Source organism: Hylaeus anthracinus, unplaced genomic scaffold (assembly GCF_026225885.1).
Source record: "Hylaeus anthracinus isolate JK02 unplaced genomic scaffold, UHH_iyHylAnth1.0_haploid 12002, whole genome shotgun sequence".
Classification (NCBI taxonomy): domain Eukaryota; kingdom Metazoa; phylum Arthropoda; class Insecta; order Hymenoptera; family Colletidae; genus Hylaeus; species Hylaeus anthracinus.
This window is the reverse complement of record NW_026534349.1, coordinates 7,240,120-7,262,084: the sequence shown is the minus strand read 5'-3', so window position 1 is coordinate 7,262,084 and position 21,965 is coordinate 7,240,120. Positions and strand designations below refer to the sequence as shown.

Below are 21,965 nucleotides of genomic sequence, written 5' to 3'. Positions count from 1 at the left end.
GGAATTTTATGCATTTGTCTACTAATTGGCATGATATTGTAGAAGAATGCGATTGTTTTAAAAACGATAACAGAAGGTCAGATAAAACATGCTTAAACATCTGTTTCTTGAAGTTATCAGGGTATTTCTTGGTAAATGCAGGTTTTGAAATACGCAATATTTTGGGGGGGATGAATAATCCATGATTGTAACTGATTTAACTAAAAAAGGGATAGATAGTTAAAGGAAGGAAGGTTCTTCTTGGAAAAAAATAAAGCAGTTGCAAGAATCAAAGGAGTTAGGCACAGTTCTTGTAACAATTGTATGTTATTTTATATTCTTGAAGTATAAAAACAATGTTAAAAAAATATAAACGACTTTTAAGTTTTTCTTTTTAAGAACGACGCATTTTTGTTGCTAAAATAATATCGTCCCCCTTTTTTTAGTAAAGATATGTATCAAACCATTGAATGTCTTTTTAGCTTTATGCCAAAACGATAAATGTATATGTTAGATAACAATGGTGATTATTATGTAAATTTAATTCGTGAATATAACTGTCGTTATCAGTTATTGTCCATTTTGGAAATATCAAAACTACGAATTTCAAAATTCATCGAATCGTACATTCATAGTTTCGGCTTAAGGAGGTCGATATAACAATATATATCGATGAATCGTTTCGTACCTCTGATTCAAAGTTGAGAACACATTTTGAAACGCTAAAAAACAAGAACTCGAATGTCTACAATGTAGCAAAATCAAAGGTGAATGATGAATACAATTTGTGTGAGTTTTTGTATTAATACAAGTTGTATTATTGCATATAATTAATAATATTTATATTACAAGATCGTATCAACCTGCTCAAATATGTAACTATGGTACAAAATTTAACATATTCAAAGTGTAGCAAAGTCAAGAAGAGCTAGTCTTATTGTAGTATAGTTTACATTTAGATTTTGTTTACGTGTACAGATGGACACCTACAAATATTAGTAAGAACATACATACACGGCACGTTGGACAGCCGTCCAATAACTACACGTTTTCTCTTCTAAAACATTGCCAAACAAGAGGATATCATGCATTAAGCCAAACGTCTGTCCAATGTGCCGCATATTTATATCTCGAGTTTATGTCAGTCTTTTCTAAAGCACCTCGATTATTATTAAAACGTTTTAGCCACATATAATGGTCATACTTCAATTAGATAATAAGTAAAGATTACAAACAGAAAGAAATCATTTGCTATTTCTTGAATATGTTACCTGACTTTCTTCGTCGATGTCGTCTAAGTTCAAATTATATTTTACATAAAAGAGAAATATCACATCTTGTAACATACTTCATTGGAACATATGTTGATCGAAAGAAATGTGTACATAATTGATTACAAAATTATTTAATCGTATGTATTCGTTGACGCTGAATTGTGATATGTATAATATGCAAAACTTAATTAAATTTTCTTCAGACGAATCTTAATAATAAAAATACTATGCTTGTCGTCAGCAAACTAATTGTAGACCTAGAAGAAGCAGCACTTCGAGCCGATGTTAAACCTTGACACGGCGTTACTCGGAAAATAAAGTTGAATATAGAATCTACAATGTTCGCTGGTGTTGGATCCGAACATGTTTCCAGTTTATTCACGATACAAGTTTGAAGTTTGGAAACATCCCTGTATATACACCATAAGATACACATTTATTCAAGGATTTAATGTAATAACATAATTAAAAAATGATGTTGATTCATGCTTGCGTTAACATAAATGATATGAAAAAAAATTTTTTTATATTATTTTTGGCTTACACTACTATGATTTAGCCTGCCAATTTTGAAGTCTAAATAAATGTATATAGCTTAATATCTACTTACGAGCACTCCTTAGGTCCAAGAATAAGAGATGGAAGACTTTCCAACCCTCCTAAAAGTCCACCATTAGAATCAACAGGAGGTAAGTAACTACCAAATGTAGCATTGAGACAATTTCCAATATCTTGTTGCTTCGATTGCAAACATTCTGGCCCATCGGCAGATATGAAAACTGTAAATGAGAAGAAATTTATTGAATTAGTTTCTAATGATTGCCACTCCTATTTTCTATACATAAGAGCTGTTCATTATGAAAATGTTTCGAGTCACCATTTCGTAATAAACAGCTCAGATTTGCAAACATTTTAATACTTATGTACTTACGAGCAATGCGATCTCCTTCTTTAAAGCATATGAAACTAAGAAGAGAGTCCGTAATGTTTTGAATTATTTTCTTATTTTCTTTTTCTTTAGGTTCCAAACAAGGCTCTATGGCTGCTGTGAAGTTGCTCACACAGCTCTTAAGCGTAGGAGTTTTGCGGCAATAATTTTTGAACACAATATCCAAATCTCCGGTAGGTTTGTATTTTTCCATTTCTTCTTGCAACTTTGTGACATTCACAAATGATTTAAGGCACTGCGCTATCTCACCTTTGGCACGATCGGCAGTCTCAAATGCACCCTCTCCCCCATTTTGATCACATTTTTGTTTGAGCAGATTCCTCGCATCATTCAAAGCCGGTATCGCCGATGCGTTAAGGCTTTCTAAATCTGGTATCGAAGATACATTCAGACTGTTTAAATCCAAGACATTAGAAACTTTGTTTAATACTTCATCCGTGTTGGGTAAACTTCCTTGTGAGTTGGTATATCCAAGGAGACCTAAAATAGAATGGAAATACAACCAACTGTAATTTGTGACATTGATGGATTAAAAAGAAGTTGCATATATATTATTTAAAAAATTAGGGATGATAATTAATTCAACCGAGTGCAAATTTAATAAAAAGGCTTATTCATTTCAATGTTTCCACCAAGCGGTAATAGTCTTTTTCGATCTTAATTTAATTTCACAACAAGAAATATACTCATAATCAACAGTATTCAGTTCAATAATATGCATGGCCATGTATACTTACATCTATTAATATATATATTATGAATTAAGATACTTTTAAATACTTATCATTGATAGAAATCATAATATGAAATATGGCGTATTAATAATATTAAACTTAGTTAAATGAAAAATATATAGAGCTACCTCGTTAAAGCTTCTTTTAACATTTGAATTCTTTATTTAAAAAGAATTGACAAAATTTTCTCAATAAACCTTGTTAGACTAATTAGTTCCAGGCATGAAACTAAATTCAGATTGAATTTTTATTCCTGAAAAGGAACTTTGATTGAAGTAAAAAGCATTTGAATAAATTTGCATTCAATTATTAAGTAACCGGTATTACTGGTTTATTAGTTTAAAAAATTTGTTATAATTTAATTCTATTTGCGGTTCTAAATAATCAAAAATTCCTTATTGAACATTAGAAACATTACATTTTCAAATGAGGAATTTTGTCAACTTTCGTGTACATGGTTTAAAAGTTAATTTAATGATACGTCTTGCTCGTGAGAAACAAAATTAGACTACAAAAGATTAACGTCTACGTAACCCGTGGCCGCATTTTTACAGCTTGAGCTTCGTATATCGAATTTAACTGCTTTAGTACGTTTTCTTTGACAGAAAGAACAATAAACAAGTCACTCGTGAATTATCTTTGTAATTCATCGATGCTTCTAACTGCAAATTATTTTTTATTCTGTCTGCGTATTTTCCAAGGACACCTCTTCTACTTCTTCACGTTAGCAAATCATGTGTAGTTGAAGTGTAATTATTATTTAGATTTATTATTTAGATGTGCTTAGGTAAAAAAAAATTGATCTTTTATTATTAAATGTAAAATTTGAAGGCGATTCGTCAAACTGTCTTCAGCTTCAAATTTTGTTATACTTTGTATACTTTACTTTATAGTGTTTGTCTATAGGCCATAGCATGATAAAAGCTCTACTTCCACTTCCTTATAGGCCTAATCTTCGTCTAGTTTCGCATAGCAACGACCCTGGTCTCTAACTAATAAGTTCTAGTTTGCAAATTTAGTAACACGATATCGGTACATTAGTAAGATAAGTATATCGTTACGTATGCATCCGCGTATAACACGCTTTTGTCTTTATTTCGTCCGTTTCCCAAGAAAAATAATTGAGTGAATTCAAACGTGCGCGTATGTGTACATACGGTAGCCATAGGGTACAAAGTACGGAAGTAAAATCGATATACTACATTCGCCACACGTGTATCGTAAAGATAAGAGGCCAGTTGGCGGAAAGAAAGAATATCCGATAATATCGATTGGTGACCATTGTTGGTCGATATTTAAAAGATCTACACTCGAAACAACTGTCATATCGAAGAATTAAAACCCAAATCTATTATTAATCGTTCAACAAATCGAGGATTCGATGTTTCGTTAGTGGATTTCATATCTAAAAAATGCTCTTATCGATTATATGAATAGGATTGAAGGTCGCTATCGTTGGTTGATCGCGACATCGACTACGATTCAAGTTTACCATACTGCACTCGGCGGAACAGTGGCTCTTTTAAAAAGTACACAGGAAACGAACGATCGAGTTTCAAACTGAATCTGATTATATGATTATACGCGTAACGAATAATCCCTGACATTTAAACCTAAGCTACCAGTAAATGCATTATTCCCAACGTGAGCCTGAAAGTCACTAAATCTGTAAAGTAGACAGTTCGGAAAATCTTTCAATATTTCTTTACAAAAAAAAAAAAAAGCGATTCTCCTATTAATTACAAAATTTATATTTCAATGTTGAACGAATAAAGGCTTGTCCGAATAATTGTCCAATAAAATAAACGTAGTGGATCAATTGCTCTGTAGTAGTTTCATTAATTTATCATTCATGTATCATTGGAATAAAATTTGGCTCGTTTCTGGTAAGCTATGATTCTGCAATTATTTTGTGTAGCTTTGTTTTTCTGTTTTATTCGAACACTGGTTCCTTTGTTGTTATATGCGATACTACAAGTCATGAATCATCGTCGCAAACTCTATCGACGAATAAAAAACAGAGGCAACATTTCATTCCGATGAAAAACAACATAAGTATGGCACTTAGTTCACGACGTCCATTTGCTCGAATAGTTGTATTTTTGTTGTTCGTTGTGAAACACTCGGTTCTATATAGTTCCAAATTTGTCTTCGACCAGTGACGGATACATAGTTGTTTACCTCGTATTCGTTCTTCGAAATTTTTATTTAGATAAGAATCGCATCTTCCTCCGATAAAAACGGCGAATCGATGTACACTTTGGAATAAAAACAATCGACGAGGCGAACTTACCACAGAGGATGACCACGACAGTGGCTGTCGAGTACTTGGTCATTTCCAATTTCTTCTTTTCGCCAAAGTGTACGTTCGGGCGGGAACAGCGGTGGAGACAACGTCGAAACGCTATGCCAGTGCCGGTGAATTTTTCCTGAGCGATACGCGCATACACGACACACCAGAGACCGTAGAAATGCACCTTCAGCTACGCATTACGATTTACGATTACCGTGGTGGCTTTGTGTGCCCGAGCAGTCCGAGCTCCGCACTGTTTGTTATGAGAGGTGTGCAGCAATGTGTCAACGTTGTCGGGAAGTCGGTGAAAGGGAGAGAGGAACGAAAACGAGAGAGCGAGACGATGAATCGAAACGTATAGGAGAGAGCTACGAGATACCACGAACACGCATCAACGCCACTCCGATGCCGAGCAATACTGAGCTGCTGAACGCTTGCGCTCACTTATATAAACTTGATGCACGCCTCTCCCCACCCTTCTCCGCCACGTACTCGTATCTTCCGTGCTCCAATTTTACGTGGATTACAGACTTGAACAAATGTGTCGTTGTCTTGTAATGGGATGCAGCGAGCCGAAAAAATGTTCCCGCGCACCGGTTTTCGAAAATAAATGAGAAGTATCGTATCAATATGGAGTACGCGCTTTAATTATTTGAGGTTATCTGGGCTGAAAATTGTTTCATCTTTTGTTTACCCTTTTTTTGTTGAAATTTTGGTTAACTGCAGAAAGTTGAAATTACTCGTACGTCATTCAGTTTAACACATTGCTTACGGCGCTTTGTTTTCATCTTTTTTTCTTGTGTACTAACTGTAATTATGATATCGACAAATGCCAGTTTTCCAACGTGAGCAGGTAACGTGCATCTGGAAGCAATAACGCTACCGCCACTGCAGTTTACAGTCGGTTGTATATTTCGTTATTTCCACAGGAAATTTGTCTACGATGGATCTAAATATGTATATAATTTAAGAATTATGTTTGTCTGAAGCTCCATCGATACGTTAGCAAAATTCAACTATAGAATCCGAACAATTTCACGTTCTTCGGATGTATTGACGTAACAAATATTTTTCATTGAAAATATATAGGAAAGAAAAGTTTTTGCATTCTGACTTTTTATAGACTTTTAAAGTTGAACTTATACAAATTTTTCTGAATTTTTCTGAACTTTTAAAATTTTTTTCATTTCAAGTTTACCAGCTTATAACTTTATACCGGTTGGACTTACGAGATTTTCAAAATAGTCTTCTTTTGGAAAGCATTCGATTTTCTATAAGAATATATGTACCATCTCGTAACATTTCAGTTCTTTCATTCTGAACATATAAAAATCAGAATGCAAAAACTTTTCTTTCCTTTTAAGTAGGACAATTCGATCTTTGTGCGGAGGTAATAAAAATTGAAATAGACAGCTGAAATTTTTAAGGGATTTGTTTTTAGTTATTTCGAAGCATGGGAGACTCTGGGAGGATTCAAATTCGAAAGCCACGTTTCTAAGAACCACCCTAATGCATACATAAAGGAATGTTAACGTCGAAGAACAGCCTTCTGTCATAGCCTATGTCGAATAGATGGAATCTGCAGGAAATCGATAGGACATGTATTTCTTCACAAATGGGAAGAATTATCTATGCATTGTTTTATCAGTTGCTATTACTCACTCTGATTGTGAGTCATTGCGAAAAATCTTCTGTCGGAATAAACGGAATCTTCCGGAATATATGCTAAACATATTCTATGAAATAATTGTAGAGATATAAAAAAGAGCTTAAAGCGTAAGAATTAGAATTTGTTTAAGCCCATACATTTATGCAAAGAAACAATTTTTTAACTGAAACGAAAAATTATAATATTGATTTCGCGATAATTGCAAATTATTTTTAATCTATAAAGTTATTTTTATAATCCATCTTTAACATAATGACAACGTATAACATGTCGGTCATTAATTTAACCACAACTTTTTTACTTTTAATGTATTATTAAAAAAATACATCACTTAAGACAAATTTATGGTATATTATTAATTAATTTATTTTATCGATTTTAGTTGGATTGTTAAGTGATTTTTTATTAAATGTGTGTATAAAATTCCGAGTTTTAATTTGGAATGAAAAAAATTATAATATCCTGTCAGCGATATGTAATCGGAGATAGAAAGGTCATGTAGGGGTCCCTCTTCTTCAAAGAAATTTTATTCAACGGATCACTCGCTTCTACGTATCACTTTCGGTCTTTTCAAGCTACTTATGGTGTCTAATATTTACAAATGCCATAGATTCATGTTCTATAATTACTATTATATCTCGACAATGTAATTAAAATTGAATGAAATCAAATTCATTAAATGGAAAGTTCCATGAAGATTTTTATATAATAGGAATATTTAGGATCGAACAAAAGAACACATAAATATTTATTACAACATAGGCGTACCTAGCGGAGGAGGTACGGGGGGGGGAGGAAACAGCTGCCACAAGGTGGATACAATTTAAAATAAATCAGAGTCTAATTAATAAAAACCTTAAATATTTTATACACATTATCTATTTCATATCTATTGTTTATAGTGTAATTACCAACAAGCATCGGTGGTTCAGTGGTAGAATGCTCGCCTGCCACGCGGGCGGCCCGGGTTCGATTCCCGGCCGATGCAATTGTTTTTTTTTTCTACCTTTTGATTTTTATTATAGTTCAAATCATTTTTCTACCAATAGATGAACCAATCAACACAAATGACAAGTAGTAAAACAACAGATCGATGACGGCGAATCATGTTTACGAACGTTTACGGAATAATAATACTTGTTTTTTATCTCGAGACCGTTTTAACACGTTATAATTATCGACCCAGAAATACATTGTGCAATTGGAATAAATATCAAGACAACGTGAGACTTATAGAAAAACTACAACTTGCATAAGAGTTGAGATCGATCTGACATGCATGATGATTTTTATTTTTAATATGACATTAACTGTCCTTGGGATGGAGATGAGCAGAGTTTCAATCGAGTAATAGACGACAAATAGTAATTCTTTGTAGCAATGTATTCGCAATGTTTATTCGCGTTTGAATAATAAACGTGGAATTGTTTACTATTTCATCTTCATTGCTTTTAAATTAACTTGTACATGTATAAGTAATCATGATGAAGAATAATTTCACAATTATTTCAAGCAATTATTTCAATTAATTATAAAATAAAATAACGTGTTATTGGAAACAGTATTTCAAATAATGTTATTCCATAAATGCTTTATTTTGAAATAAGGATATAAAAGTACGTTTCTAAAATCATAGTTCTCATAGTTATCATTTTCCTTCGAATTACTGCACCATACTTGAGATAAGTACAACAATGAAAACAATTGCTAGCAGGAACTAAAAAAGCAAGGAAAATCATAATATGTGCAAGTGAAGGACAGTTATAATAATACTTATGCAACTACAAAGATTTTATTTCAACATTTTATTACTTCACTATTAGTAAAGGCAAATTAGTTTTGTATAAATGATTCACATTTAAAATAGAGTAAGACTAGATGGTTTTATTTGTTATTTTTGTATTTCAGTATTGAGGGATGATGAAAAATATAAGGAATTACTTTAAGTGCAAACAAACATTGCATTCAAAGTTAAACTAATCAAAGGATTCAATGCGTCCTTTGTGATTTTTAGTGGAATCGCTGGTGCATTGAATATGTATTATATGTATATTATCGAACAATATTTAAATATGCATACGTTTTCACTGCATTGGACCCTATAACCAACTTCTATCCCTTAGATGTTATACACACATGTTAGAATTTGTATGGCTATATTTATATGTATATACTGGGTGTTAACCAATAAATAGTTGAGAATTTATATTAGGTTTGGTTCCTTTTATTCTATACAGATTAATTCTGAAAAAGCTATGGAATATAAATGCAAAAACTTAAAAATTATCTGTGCAACCATAGTTATATGTAATACTCTGGAAAGCAAACAGACATATTTCCTTTAATGCTTTTATAGATTGTATACATAATAGGCTCGTATGATTCATGTTTAAGCAAACAACAATCAACCGAAGTTTCGTTAAAATTCTCCATTAAATATATCCACGAAACAACTATCTTAAAGTATATAGATTTGTGAAGTAGAATGACAGACGCTACTCAACAATCTGATTATGACTTCTTTGCCTTTTTGCGAGATAGCTTAGTCACGGATTAATTGCCACGCGGGAGAATCATTCATTAATTATTACAGAAGAGCCTCGTGGCGTCGGTGTTGGGGAATGATTCGTGGCCACTCTTTCCAAGTCAATATTTCATTAGCGAAACCCCTGAACTTGAACTCAGCTGCACGGTTTTACACGCTGTCAGTTTGCGAAGTTGGACACAGTTGGAGACGACAGAGCCACGCGGTATGTTCTTCGAACGTTGACATTGGCCATGGAAGCCTGGCGTACTTTGCAAAGTTGATAATTCAGTGGTAGCACCGATCGAGCGAGTATGTTGTAGCCAGATGCTACGAGGAACGTATGTCTCTTATCGTGAGGCGATACCGCTGAGTGTTCAGAGCTTATAAGCGTTGCGCATCATTAAGTCGAAGTACGCATCGTGGTCGATACTTGCGCTAATCGCGCTGTAATAGTTCATGAATTCCTCCTTGGTAACCTATAATTAAGCCAGGAACAATTACTTTCTTGGTGGAAAGTGTCGTCTACTCGACTGTGTAGAGTACAATCTATGGAACCTAATCGGATATAAGCTACTAGAATATTTTATCAAGACTATAGAACGGGTGTTCTCATCTGTTGATACGCGTACCATTAGTGGCACTTAAAAATATCAACGTTGTTCGTTCAGTGGGTCAACAAGCAAGGGGTCGTTCATTAATTACTAGACTACGGGTCTTTATGTAAAATAAAATGTTTGCAAACGTGCCCACAACAAATTAAACCTAAATGGGAAGTTATTTTACTCTGCAAATATTATAACTTTACTTTCAATATTCTTTTTTATATTCTTTCATACTGTATGCATTTTGTAGTTTCTTGGACACTTAAATTTTCTATAAATTCCAACAAATACACAGTCAACGTGTTGTACATGAATGAATACATCTTTTTATCAGCTACAACGCTACGTCGTTAATAATAATAAAATATTCCGTTCTATAACTAAAGTACCAAACGAAGAGAAAGTTGAGCCTGGTACGGAAGCTTGAAAAAGATTGAGAACCCCTGTTACGGGCCACGACGCGACGGTATGATTGATTCTAAAGTGATCTAAATCTTCTTACAATGCCGTCTCTTGTGTTGTTCTGTTCGAAATTAGCCAAGAACTTGTTCAATATGCTCTCCTCACTTTCTTCGCCGCTGATGTAACGAGGATGACACTTCACGTTGTACACGCCTTTCAGATCATCGCACGTGATGATCCCGTCGCCAGATTTGTCCAATTTTTGGAATGCTTGTTCCACGACGTTCTTACGGCTCTGAGACATCGGAGGCTGCGCAACGATATGTCCCGTCAAGATGATCGTTCGACGAAACTAATCGATCAAGGACATCTATTTACGTACCCGTATAGCGACGAGGAACTCGTCGACGCTAACGTTTCCATCGTTGTCCGTGTCGAATTTGTTAAACATTTCCTGGATTTCCTCTTCCGGGACGTCCAAGCCCGCTTCCTGCAAGCCTCTCGTGAACTCTTCAAGGTTCAGCTGCTTGTTGCCGTCATCGTCCATCAGACGAAACGCTCTGCGAACGGGTCATCGAATACCATATTAGGATATACGACAGAGACATACGGTTTAACGCATAACTGGAAACTTTCGCCATCTGAATCATTCAGATATCGAAAGGCTTTCCAGATAGCACCGTGCATCCCAAGGACGTCCATTTTATATCCAGTTTATGTCCGAACATTCAACGTCCATGTCGAACATCCTTAGGATATCCATGGGATGTAAATTTTGTACGTTCCAGGAACGTCTTATTCAGGTACGTATTTAATAATGGTTATTCGTAACCAAAACTATTTTTGAAAAAAAAAAAATAGTCGTTATCCTGTAACTTCTTCCCATTTGGGTAATAACATCAGAAATTTATATACATATAACTCTTTGTTGGTAACTGTTCATTTACAACAGGTCTATGTAATATTAGGAATATCCATATGATATGCTACAGAGCAAGACACGATACAAAATGTTCTGTTATTAGCCAAGCTATTATAGTTAATGAGCTACTTGTTAACCCTTTCAGGACTGTTGTAGTACCCGTACGATCTATGTCAATTATTACGTACGACTGCCTGACGTTATTTAGTTTCAAACTGTTACAAACATGTTATATCGCCACGCAAATTTAATTATTATTTATTATTATTATTATTAGGTTGTCCCAAAAGTTTCAAAAGGTATTAATTCTACAAACAATATTTGATATTCACTGTCATCAAATAAAGTATTCTAAATATTTAGTACCACAATCAGTATGTACAAAATACATATAAATATTCAGGAATGAAACAAACAGGAATGAAAACGGTATAATTTATTTTTATCTACTTGAGCAGTTATTGGTTAAAGTACCTCGTCATCGTATTAAAATAATGTATCATTTACTCGCAAGAAAAATGGGGCCGTGACAATGATGAATGATATTTGATGGGATCAGTTATGGTTATTTGTGGTTATTTGAAGTTATTCGAGGTTAAGTGTGATTATTTGAAGTTATTTTAGGTTAGTTGAGGTTATTTGTGCATTTTTGAGGTTATTTGAGATCAGTGTTGTTTTCAACGTTCCAACTTGCGCATGCGCATTATTTCTTGCGTCAGTCTAATCTAATGCGACCACAAAACTGGCGCCTTTAGTCGCCCCAAAAAATAATAGAAGTGTACAAGAATTAGAACCACCATCGTTTCCTATAGCTACAGTACTGCGTGTTCGGTTTTTTTCGATGCGCATGCGTGAATTGGAAGCAACACTCAGCAACACTGACATATCAGTGATATGATATCACAGAACCGAGAAACTCTTTCTGAATCAGAGACTCTGATACGTATTAGGAATGAGACTGTTCAGACTTATCTACATATAGGAGTTATAGGACCATGATTAAAAGCTGATTCATAGACACAAGGTAGTTTCGAATGTTCGATGTCCCCAGCGGTTGTTATTACGTTACGCACTTTATAAAATATGCGATAATTATTAAAAGAAAAGAAAAGAAAATGAAAGAAAAAAACGTAATGAACTTACCTACCCAGGCCGAGGATACCATTGGCACCTCTGGCTAGGCAGAGCAGACGCAGTTTCTCGATGGAATCCGTGGTTGTGTGTACGGCCCGTTGGGCCTTATTGATCATCTCAATCTGTTGCCTCGTCGTTGCGCTCTGCGGTCTGTAGAAGAACATCCCTGAAAGAGAAACCTGTGCTGTTAACTCACGTGACAACCGTGACTCAGGTGCTCGAGAAAGAGAGGGAGAAACGAGATCAGATATCTATCTCTCTACATACAACTTAAATAAATAACGATTCGTCGGGCAAGATAAACGTTGGCTGATTCAGGCGGTCGACGCTGCCATCGATGATTCGGACCAAACGCTTGCTAATTAGGGGGCACCATCTAAAGCAGAAACGAATAAAGAATGATTTGAAATGCGATCTTATTTTATCGGAACGAACGAAACAAATAAATTGGTGACACGAGTAAACGAGCAAATAGAGAATAACGAAGAATTATTCGTATTACAAGCTTCTTTCTTTGACGTATGAAACTAGAGACTCGATATTAAATTACATATTTTTGTTATATTAACGGTAGAACTAGCGATAGCTAAGGCATACTTATTATGCACATAACGCTATATCCTTGAGGTTTCCCTAAATCATAGGGGACAGATTTAACAATTTATCATTATAATTACTGTGATAAGAACGTCGTTAATCATCGAGTAATTTTAAACAGTAATTCGTAATGTATTGTTACCAATATTTGGTTTGCAAGTGCATATTTCTATTTAGACTAGAGTTATAAATCTATGAATATAAAGCCACAGGGTTATAAATCTATGAATATAAAGACACCGTATATCTAATCGATCCTATTCAATATTGTGCACAACTCTAATACACTAAATTGCGATCATCGTGTCGTCACTTCTTTCGAAAAGCGTTTGGAACGACAACGCATTATGCCAGGGGAATTAGATGTCATTTTATTTGATTGCAAGGCGTGGCAAATTGGCTGTCTTCATTAAGCGCGTTTCCCCTGCCTCCCTCGATTACTTAATTAAGTGGAAGCAAAGAGTAGAAAATTGATTCCGGAAAAATGTTGATGTAGTTTCGAAGTAATTTCGCGTCGACTTAGCACTTCACCGATCGATCGCTGGTCGCAAGCATGCTCAAATCGTCTTCGTTAATTATTTAGAAATCCAAGGGTAAAGCTGAAATGCCAATCAAACAGCTTGAAAACTAACGTGTAACGTTAATGAAGTTCGATTGTACAAATCGGGGTGTCGTTTCGAACATCAGCCAGAAGACTGTGGCGTTCGATTATCGATTATTGGTATATCAGCATTGGGAAACTTTAAATTGGTCGGCACGTAGGTTCGATTTTTAGATTCTTTACAACATAGAACCGACTCGAGAGAGACGATGATAATTAAGATAATCTCGTAGATTTTACGAAATCTTCGAGGGTTACACCACTTTGCGCACCGGAATTTTCAGGCGTTTCCAAGAACTTTTATCGAATCGGTAGCAACATTTTGTTTACATTGAAGTACATTAATGTATCGTATAAGTATTCAACTAGAAAATCATTTGTTACAAAGATAGCATCTTGATAGACGATTTAGTCGAGGGTGTAAAAAATAAATGGTTTTGCGGTGAGCACGATACTCAAACCAGGTTCGAGTTAGAAAAGTGGAACAAAATTGATTGGTTTCCTTAGTACAAAAGCTAGCGAAATACACAGAATATACATTTTTTAAGAATATACATTTTTACGAAAATGGCATCGTTCCAAAATAAAACATATAGATTTAGACATAAAACAGTCTAAAATTGCGGTACTTAAAATCGACAACGCTATCGTAGTCGTGCAAGAAATGGTGGAATTAGTCAGACATCGGTTAGAAGAATTTTAAAAGATCGTCGGTACCATAATATAACAAAAACGACTGATTTTAATGTATTTAAACCCCGCATTGAAGTTCTTTCGATAAACTATGTCATATTTCATAAACTATGCAGGATATGAAAAAATTGTTCAAACAAACATTACTCGCTATTAAAAGACTATCCAAAACAATAAAAATTTACATGGCATTCCTTATAAAAATATGGATCATTGTGGCGCGGGGCCGGCCCCCCCCCCAGCAATATCTCATACTTCGCATGCAAGGGCCCATCGTACCCCATAATACTAAAAAAAAGAACTTGTCGATATCGCTAATAGTTTCCGAGAAAATAACTTGCAACACTTTACGCGACTCACGCTGTATAAAGAGTATTTTAAGCAAAAAAAAAAGAATTCGATTTTTTGGAACTACCAAAGTGGTGTAACCCCTTAAGAAACTTTCGGTGGAAGCATAAATGAGATGTCGTCAAGTTTTAGCGTTAACGAGGTAAATCGGGTTCGGTATCGTTTCACTTATCCGTACTCACCTCGATATCCAGGTAATTCTCGAACCGCGGTTGAATAAATTGCGACGAAGGAATTACGATGGGCAAGCGTCGATGAAAGATGCGTGACACCTCTGGAGAAGACCGGAAGGCGAGTGACGATACAGGGGTTCCTTTGACGCGGTTAGTCGCATTCTATAGGACGGCACACATTGGATCGTGCACGTGAACGAACACCACACTCACGTATCAAAACGAGGTGTGTTCTAGGTGTGCAATGTCCGTACGATAGTCTCTGTACAACGTATCCATAACGACCAACCAGTCACAACACGTGTATCGGCAAAAAATTCACGCGTGATCAATCGCCGATACCGATTTCCCGTCGAAGGACTTTGGGGCGAATAGGATAACACCTTCTATATGCTAGATATCTATCAATCCACTCCGCCTGGAGACCTAAAAATTTTGCACACTTGGGATCCTTCCTCAGACATTCGAATTCTATTTAGTCGAAACTAAAACATTGTAGTAGAAACATGTGTTCCTAGTTCGATTGACTGTGACACTTTTCAATAATGTATGTGCCAGTCGAAGTTTTTTCGCTCTTCACCTTCGCGCTGTCTTCCACCGTAAAGAAAACTTCTTGGTCGACCTACGGAATAGAATTAAAGTATTATTTCGATAGCATATTGTGCGGCTGTCGTTCGAAATCGTGGGCAGTAACGAGTATAAATGAACACACTTTGCACTTTCCAAAAATATTAACATTGACGCGAGTGTATAACATTCTATTACTATACGTATTGGCTCTACATACAGAGTGTCCCAAAAGTCGGGGAGGAGCCGGAAATGGGGGGTAGCTGAGATGATTCTGAACAACAATTTCCTTTGCAAAAATGTCTTGGAATATTTGGTTACGTTTCTTATGTTTTTGAAAAGCACAACTCCATCGTACTTATCGAAGGTCATTCGAAGATCAATCATGTACATATACATGTTTGAATTTATGTTTTTATCAGGTATAAGATTACAACAAGGAAAATACCCGATTCTGTTAAAAAAAATTGTCGATGACCTTGAAATTCCGGAAAATATGACCTTGAGATAATTTTATTGCGTATCATAGTATGCCCCTATCCAAACCAAACAATGTTTTCCTCTGACATTTTCTCTTATCACAAAAAACACGCGAGATATTTAAGATGTACGAGTTGGGTGGGACACCCTGTCTATAAATATATCATATTCGGTATATAATTTATAGTTTCGTTAAAAAACAAAATCCTAAAGTTCCTTTTAGAAACTTTAAAGATTTAAGCCACCTCATCTCCTCCCATCAGTCCAAAAATATCTATTAACTGAATTTCTAATTACTTTATCTTCTTACAAATATCGAACAAGTCATTTTTTATTATTCTTGGAGAATTAAATTTCGAATCCAGGAAATCTCAAATGTTTTTTTCTTATTATTATTTGCTCTCTATCTTTGTGATTATCGAAAGACGGTGCTTTCGACAAAGTTAGAATTCTAAAACATTCGTAATATTCGAGACACTCGAAATCCCCTCTTAATTAGGTTCATTAAAGTCGATAAAAAGAAGCTAACGCTTTAGGTTGTGTCTTAGGACAATTACATCAGAGCAGAAATAATATCCGGCCTTTGTTCTGACGTATCTTACCTCTGAAGCAATCTATAGTTATTATTGGCTCTATACACGGTACGTCGAAAGTAATTTTAAGTCTGAAATTATCTCGTCGTGTACCGTGACAACGCGCGATTATATTGTTTTGGCCTCGAAAAGCGCGTGTTTCGTATCGATGGATCGATCTGTGCACAGGAACTATCGATTCGTATTCAGGTTTAATTCGAAATTAACGTTTCGTTTGTAATTATCAATAACAACTATAAGATAATTTCAAGATTAATATGAAATACATTGTGTGTTCAAATAAAAAAATGTTTAATACTTCTTTGTAATACCAATCACGATTCCAATAATGAATTAGTTTCTCGAAACATGAAATACTAGAAACATTAGAATCGATTATTATAATGTAACTTTATCGACGGTGAAACCAGCGTACAGGTAAGTGCTGTAAGTAAAACCTACCTTACCGAGTGTTGATAATTGTTTTTTTACCAATCGATATTTTTGTAGCAATAATGTTCGATTAATATTTCCAAATATTTCTACGTACGTCCAATTTCTGCAATCAACGTATTTTGATAATAACAAACAATAAGTAAAATATATATTTATCATGTATGCATTTTATTTAGAGGAAAGGAACTTGAAGAGAATATTCTGGAACAGTCATAAGCCATGTGTTGCATTCCTCCGCCAATACGGTGAGGACATTTGGACCGAATTGTAGCCGGCTTGTCCCTCATTGGTCGATGTGCATTGCGTGGGTTCGCATGATTGGTGGACGTATTACATTCCTTCTCGCTATAACATAGCGTCGCAAGTTAGATTGTATGACAGTCAGTCTAAAACAGTAGAGCGTGCTGTTTGGATTTGGATTTAGGTAAACTTTCCGGTTCTTTTTTGCGTCATTACTTGTGAATCATACGCAACAGCAATGAAAAAGGCGTTAATATTAGTCTCGATTCTGTTCCTTCTGGCAGGTAAGTCAAATTAAGTACAATAATTATGAGGAATACAGCGTGTACATGTTAATTGAATCATAGCATCATTAATTTTCGTTTCTGTCGTTTAGGATTCGCTAGAGCAGAAGATCACGTTGACGAAGATGTTGGAACGGTCGAAAATGATTTGGGTGCCAGTCGGGAGGGATCTCGAACAGGTTATTTATTTTTTCAATCTATTTTTATGTTATTTCAAATAAATGGGCGTATGGGATTTTTATCTGATAATGGTTGTGAAATTAGACCCACCTCCCTGATATTGATATAGAAAGCTTAAAATTGTTTTATATTTACACTTGTGCAGTTTATACCAATGATCATATATTTCTTTTTTTTTCCTGGGATTCGATTTGTTTTCTTATTCAGAATTTTTTATTGGAAAGACAGAATGCTGTGAAATACTTAAATATGTTTGATATTTGCTATTTAGCTGAGAAACCATCTGTCATGATCCACATTACATTTTGTTACACAGAAATAAAATTTATTAAATATGTGAGCCAAGTAAAATAAGTTTGAACTGACAAGGGTATATAACATCTGTTTTTCTTACCTATAGAATGTCTAAATCATCATTAAAAATTCATGATCTCATAGTTGTGATATCTCCTTCTGAGTCTATAAATTATGTCATGTATGTAATGCAACAATGGCTTATATGTTTTATTTCATTTATTTATTAAGTACTAAAAATGATTGTTGTTAAAAATGTATATCAAATATGTTATATGTGGTAGCAAATATGTTAAAAATAATTAATCTGCAATTTTTTACTGACGTTTCGCAAACATTGCAGTCTGCTGCATTTGCGAAACGTCGGCAACAACCTGAAATTAGACGCTGCAACCATTTAGAAGCCATGAATACTACAAGGAATAGTATGAATGATCTTATAAATTCTGTAGAGAATTATATCTTTGTCATTTTAATGAGAATATTTTTTAAAAAAAAATACTGAATCTAAGTGCCATGTTACTTCTTGGATTAATAATATTTTAAAATATTCATATTTGTATTTATAGATCATAAATGTATAAGTAAATAAACGTTTTGCAGATGATCAGGTGGTTCAGAGGGAAGAGGAGGCGATAAAGTTGGATGGATTGAATGTGGCTCAAATGAAGGAACTTAGAGAGAAGGCTGAGAAATTTGTATTCCAAACTGAAGTAAATCGAATAATGAAACTTATCATTAATTCGTTATATCGCAATAAAGATATCTTCCTGAGAGAGTTGATATCCAATGCATCCGATGCTTTGGATAAGATTAGATTGTTATCCCTTACTGATAGAGATGTTCTAGATACTAATCCAGAATTAGCAATTCGGATAAAGTCGGACAAGGAAAATAAGATATTGAGTATAACTGATTCTGGTATTGGTATGACTAAGAATGAATTGATTAATAATCTTGGAACTATCGCCAAGTCTGGTACCGCTGAATTCTTGGGGAAGATGCAAGACACTTCGAATACTCAGGATTTAAATGACATGATCGGTCAGTTTGGTGTAGGTTTCTATTCTGCCTTCTTAGTCTCCAATACAGTCATTGTCACTTCGAAACACAACGACGATAAACAATATATCTGGGAATCTGATAGCAGCAGCTATAGCATTGTCGAAGATCCAAGAGGAGACACCTTAAAGAGAGGAACAACGATTAGGTAAACAAACTAATATTTATTGTACAGGGTCAGCCAAAAATGTTTCAGCATTATTTTTTAGGTATTTCCGGTAGTGCAATTAAAAAATGTTTTTGATTTTTGGTAGACCCTGTATATCAGAAACATTGAATTCGATTAAACTGATTAATCTGTTATTGCAGCCTTCATTTGAAGGATGAAGCGTTGGACTTCTTGGAGGAAGATACAATCAGAAATTTGGTAAAGAAATACTCGCAATTTATTAATTTCCCTATATACCTCTGGAGTAGCAAAGTGATTCAAGTCGACGAGGATGAGGAGGAAGAGAAACCAGTAAAGGATGATGCAAGCGATAAGGAAGAGTCTACCGAAGATAAAGTAACAGATGAAGAGGAGGATGCCAAGGTAGAAGATGCAGAAGAAGAGAAGAAAAGCAAAAAAGTTGACAAAACTGTCTGGGACTGGGAACTGCTGAATGATTCCAAACCGATATGGACTCAGAAACCATCCGAAGTAGAGGAGAAAGATTACAACGATTTCTACAAGGCACTAACGAAAGATACTCAAGAACCTTTGGCGAAAATTCATTTTGTGGCAGAAGGAGAAGTCACCTTCAAATCGCTTCTCTTCATCCCCAAAGTTCAACCTAGCGACAGCTTCAATCGCTACGGCACCAAAGCAGATAACATCAAGTTATACGTGAGGAGGGTCTTCATCACCGACAAATTTACCGACATGATGCCTAATTACTTATCCTTCATTCGTGGTATAGTCGACAGCGACGATCTGCCGCTTAATGTATCACGTGAGAACTTGCAACAGCACAAGCTCATCAAAGTAATCAAGAAGAAGTTAATTAGGAAAGTATTGGACATGATGAAGAAAATTCCTAAGGAAGAATACGAATCGTTCTGGAAAGAATACAGCACAAACATTAAACTGGGTGTAATGGAGGATGCTCAGAATCGCGCTAGATTATCGAAACTCTTCATGTTTCATTCATCCGCGCAGAAAGGTACCACATCTTTGGGGGATTACGTCTCTCGCATGAAGCCCAATCAGCAATACATTTACTACATTGCTGGAACCTCCTTGGAAGAGGTGAAGAAATCTCCATTCGTTGAGAGGCTAAACAAGAAAGGTTACGAAGTTCTGTACTTGACCGAGGCTATCGATGAATACGCCATCTCTGCTTTACCTGAATTCGACGGCAAGAAGTTCCAGAATGTCGCGAAAGAAGGATTCTCGCTTGATGAGGGAGAGAAAGCCAAGGAAAGGATGGAACATATGAAAACCACCTTCGAACCTCTGGTCAAATGGCTGAACGATGTCCTGAAAGAACACATCAGCAAAGCTCAGGTGTCTGAACGCCTCACAGAGTCTCCGTGTGCTTTAGTTGCCAGTATGTTTGGATGGACTGGAAACATGGAGAGACTGGCGATTTCGAACGCTCATCAGAAAAGCGACGATCCACAAAAGACTTACTACTTGAACCAGAAGAAGACGTTAGAGATTAATCCAAGGCATCCACTCATCAGAGAACTACTGCGTCGAGTAGAAGTGGACACTAATGATCAGACAGCGAAGGATATAGCTTTGATGATGTTCAGGACAGCTACTCTTCGGTCTGGGTACATGCTCAGAGAAACTGCTGATTTCGTGGACAGCGTAGAACAACTGATGAGGAAAACTTTGGGAATTTCCCTAGACGAAGTACCGGAAGAAGAGGAACTCCAAGAGGAGGAATCTGCTTCGATGGAATCAGACGCCGAAACAGAGAAGATCATCGATATGGATATGAGCGAAGAAGACAAAGATGAGGAGAAACACGATGAACTGTAATTTAACACAAGATTAACTTTTATAGCCGTATAATTATACAATGTATAGTGATGTGGTATTTAATTCAGTCGTGCAACTATTGGTGTTGCAAATTAAAACGAACTGTTATAATTGTACAGATACAAAGAGATCAAAGTAATCCTTTGATGGTTCTTTGCAGCATTTAAAGCGTTTTGTAATAATTTTATTGCAAAGATGCATAGAAGGATGTGATAAATACGCAAAGGTGACATATTTCGCTAATTAAGTTCGTCATCATCGTACTTTGTAGGATCTCATGTGTTCCACGTTCGATAACGAATTATTGTTATAATTTATTTGATTTGATCTTCCACTTTTTTATAGTAACGTAAAGAAATCACTGACTGAACATAAGTATAGAATGTTTGTGATGCGAGTGATTGTATTTGTATAAAAGGATATTAAACAATTATTGGAGTAGCATTTATTATTATGTTTTCTTTTTTACTTGAGCAGTACCGATTATGTAATAAATTATTATTATAGTATTTCGAATTCGTTTTTTTGTGTTTTTGATAAGAGAACATGCGATAACCTCGTTATTAAAATAACAAATTATTTTCGGGAAACATAAAATGAAGATACCCTGTTTTCTAAGGTTTTTCACTTTCGTTCTAATAAAGAATTCATTCGTTATTCATCATTATTAGAAATAATCGATCATGAATAATTAATTAGGTGATAACTACTTGAACAAAATTAATGGAGAATGTGACGTAGATTTTCCTTATCCAATCTTTGTTTTCGAGTTGAATTTACAAATTTCGTTGAATTTGAGACCTTTTGTTTTAAAATAGTTACTTTTTTTATTCATTTTTGTCAATAGATTTACATTCTATGTATTGGGTAGTATCACATATACTTCAGTACACCATACAAATCATATGAAATTTTCATTATATTCTGACCAGTATAACTCAATCTCCTTAAATAAAAACTTTAA

The 21,965-nt window shown here is 35.0% G+C and overlaps 3 protein-coding genes and 1 non-coding gene across 6 annotated transcripts; 2 read left to right on the top strand and 2 right to left on the bottom strand.

Moving 5' to 3' along the window:
• Nucleotides 1-287: 287 nt before the first annotated feature.
• LOC128891628 (27 kDa hemolymph protein-like) lies at nucleotides 288-5,669 on the bottom strand. Its single transcript, XM_054151267.1, has 4 exons — nucleotides 5,230-5,669; nucleotides 2,185-2,682; nucleotides 1,864-2,032; nucleotides 288-1,663 (listed from the first exon to the last, which is right to left on the bottom strand). Exons 1-4 carry the CDS (start codon nucleotides 5,270-5,272, stop codon nucleotides 1,453-1,455), a joined length of 921 nt encoding a protein of 306 aa, XP_054007242.1. The 5' UTR covers nucleotides 5,273-5,669; the 3' UTR covers nucleotides 288-1,452.
• Nucleotides 5,670-7,815: 2,146 nt separating this feature from the next.
• Trnag-gcc (transfer RNA glycine (anticodon GCC)) lies at nucleotides 7,816-7,886 on the top strand. Its single transcript has one exon. It is a non-coding gene; the product is annotated as a tRNA-Gly (tRNA).
• Nucleotides 7,887-9,471: 1,585 nt separating this feature from the next.
• Nucleotides 9,472-15,057, bottom strand: LOC128891631 (calcyphosin-like protein). 3 transcript variants are annotated; one of them, XM_054151271.1, is made up of 6 exons: nucleotides 14,907-15,056; nucleotides 12,753-12,861; nucleotides 12,495-12,651; nucleotides 10,812-10,989; nucleotides 10,530-10,739; nucleotides 9,472-9,901 (listed from the first exon to the last, which is right to left on the bottom strand). In XM_054151271.1, the coding sequence occupies exons 3-6, from the start codon at nucleotides 12,647-12,649 to the stop codon at nucleotides 9,800-9,802; spliced, it is 645 nt and encodes a 214-aa protein (XP_054007246.1). In that variant the 5' UTR covers nucleotides 12,650-12,651; nucleotides 12,753-12,861; nucleotides 14,907-15,056; the 3' UTR covers nucleotides 9,472-9,799. The 3 variants fall into 3 exon arrangements, with proteins under 3 accessions (XP_054007246.1, XP_054007249.1, XP_054007248.1); XM_054151274.1 differs by lacking the exon at nucleotides 12,753-12,861 and having other exon boundaries at nucleotides 14,907-15,057; XM_054151273.1 differs by lacking the exons at nucleotides 12,753-12,861; nucleotides 14,907-15,056 and having other exon boundaries at nucleotides 12,495-12,669.
• A 2,280-nt stretch (nucleotides 15,058-17,337) lies between these two features.
• On the top strand, nucleotides 17,338-21,510 carry LOC128891618 (endoplasmin). The gene is made up of 4 exons (XM_054151247.1): nucleotides 17,338-17,496; nucleotides 17,589-17,675; nucleotides 18,574-19,180; nucleotides 19,342-21,510. The coding sequence occupies exons 1-4, from the start codon at nucleotides 17,451-17,453 to the stop codon at nucleotides 20,999-21,001; spliced, it is 2,400 nt and encodes a 799-aa protein (XP_054007222.1). The 5' UTR covers nucleotides 17,338-17,450; the 3' UTR covers nucleotides 21,002-21,510.
• The last annotated feature ends 455 nt before the right edge of the window (nucleotides 21,511-21,965 follow it).

What these genes read in the sequence shown, in the direction of transcription:
- LOC128891628 (XM_054151267.1), bottom strand. Translation starts at nt 5,272, where the DNA reads ATGACCAAGTACTCGACAGCCACTGTCGTGGTCATCCTCTGTG. An exon ending in TGTCGTGGTCATCCTCTGTG is followed by an intron (nt 2,683 to 5,229) that starts GTAAGTTCGCCT and finishes ATTCTATTTTAG; the next exon opens with GTCTCCTTGGATATACCAAC. An exon ending in AGAAGGAGATCGCATTGCTC is followed by an intron (nt 2,033 to 2,184) that starts GTAAGTACATAA and finishes TCTCATTTACAG; the next exon opens with TTTTCATATCTGCCGATGGG.
- LOC128891631 (XM_054151274.1), bottom strand. Translation starts at nt 12,649, where the DNA reads ATGTTCTTCTACAGACCGCAGAGCGCAACGACGAGGCAACAGATTGAG. An exon ending in GGTATCCTCGGCCTGGGTAG is followed by an intron (nt 10,990 to 12,494) that starts GTAAGTTCATTA and finishes ACCCGTTCGCAG; the next exon opens with AGCGTTTCGTCTGATGGACG. An exon ending in AGTTCCTCGTCGCTATACGG is followed by an intron (nt 10,740 to 10,811) that starts GTACGTAAATAG and finishes ATCGTTGCGCAG; the next exon opens with CCTCCGATGTCTCAGAGCCG.
- LOC128891618 (XM_054151247.1), top strand. Translation starts at nt 17,451, where the DNA reads ATGAAAAAGGCGTTAATATTAGTCTCGATTCTGTTCCTTCTGGCAG. An exon ending in TCGGGAGGGATCTCGAACAG is followed by an intron (nt 17,676 to 18,573) that starts GTTATTTATTTT and finishes AACGTTTTGCAG; the next exon opens with ATGATCAGGTGGTTCAGAGG. An exon ending in AAGAGAGGAACAACGATTAG is followed by an intron (nt 19,181 to 19,341) that starts GTAAACAAACTA and finishes CTGTTATTGCAG; the next exon opens with CCTTCATTTGAAGGATGAAG.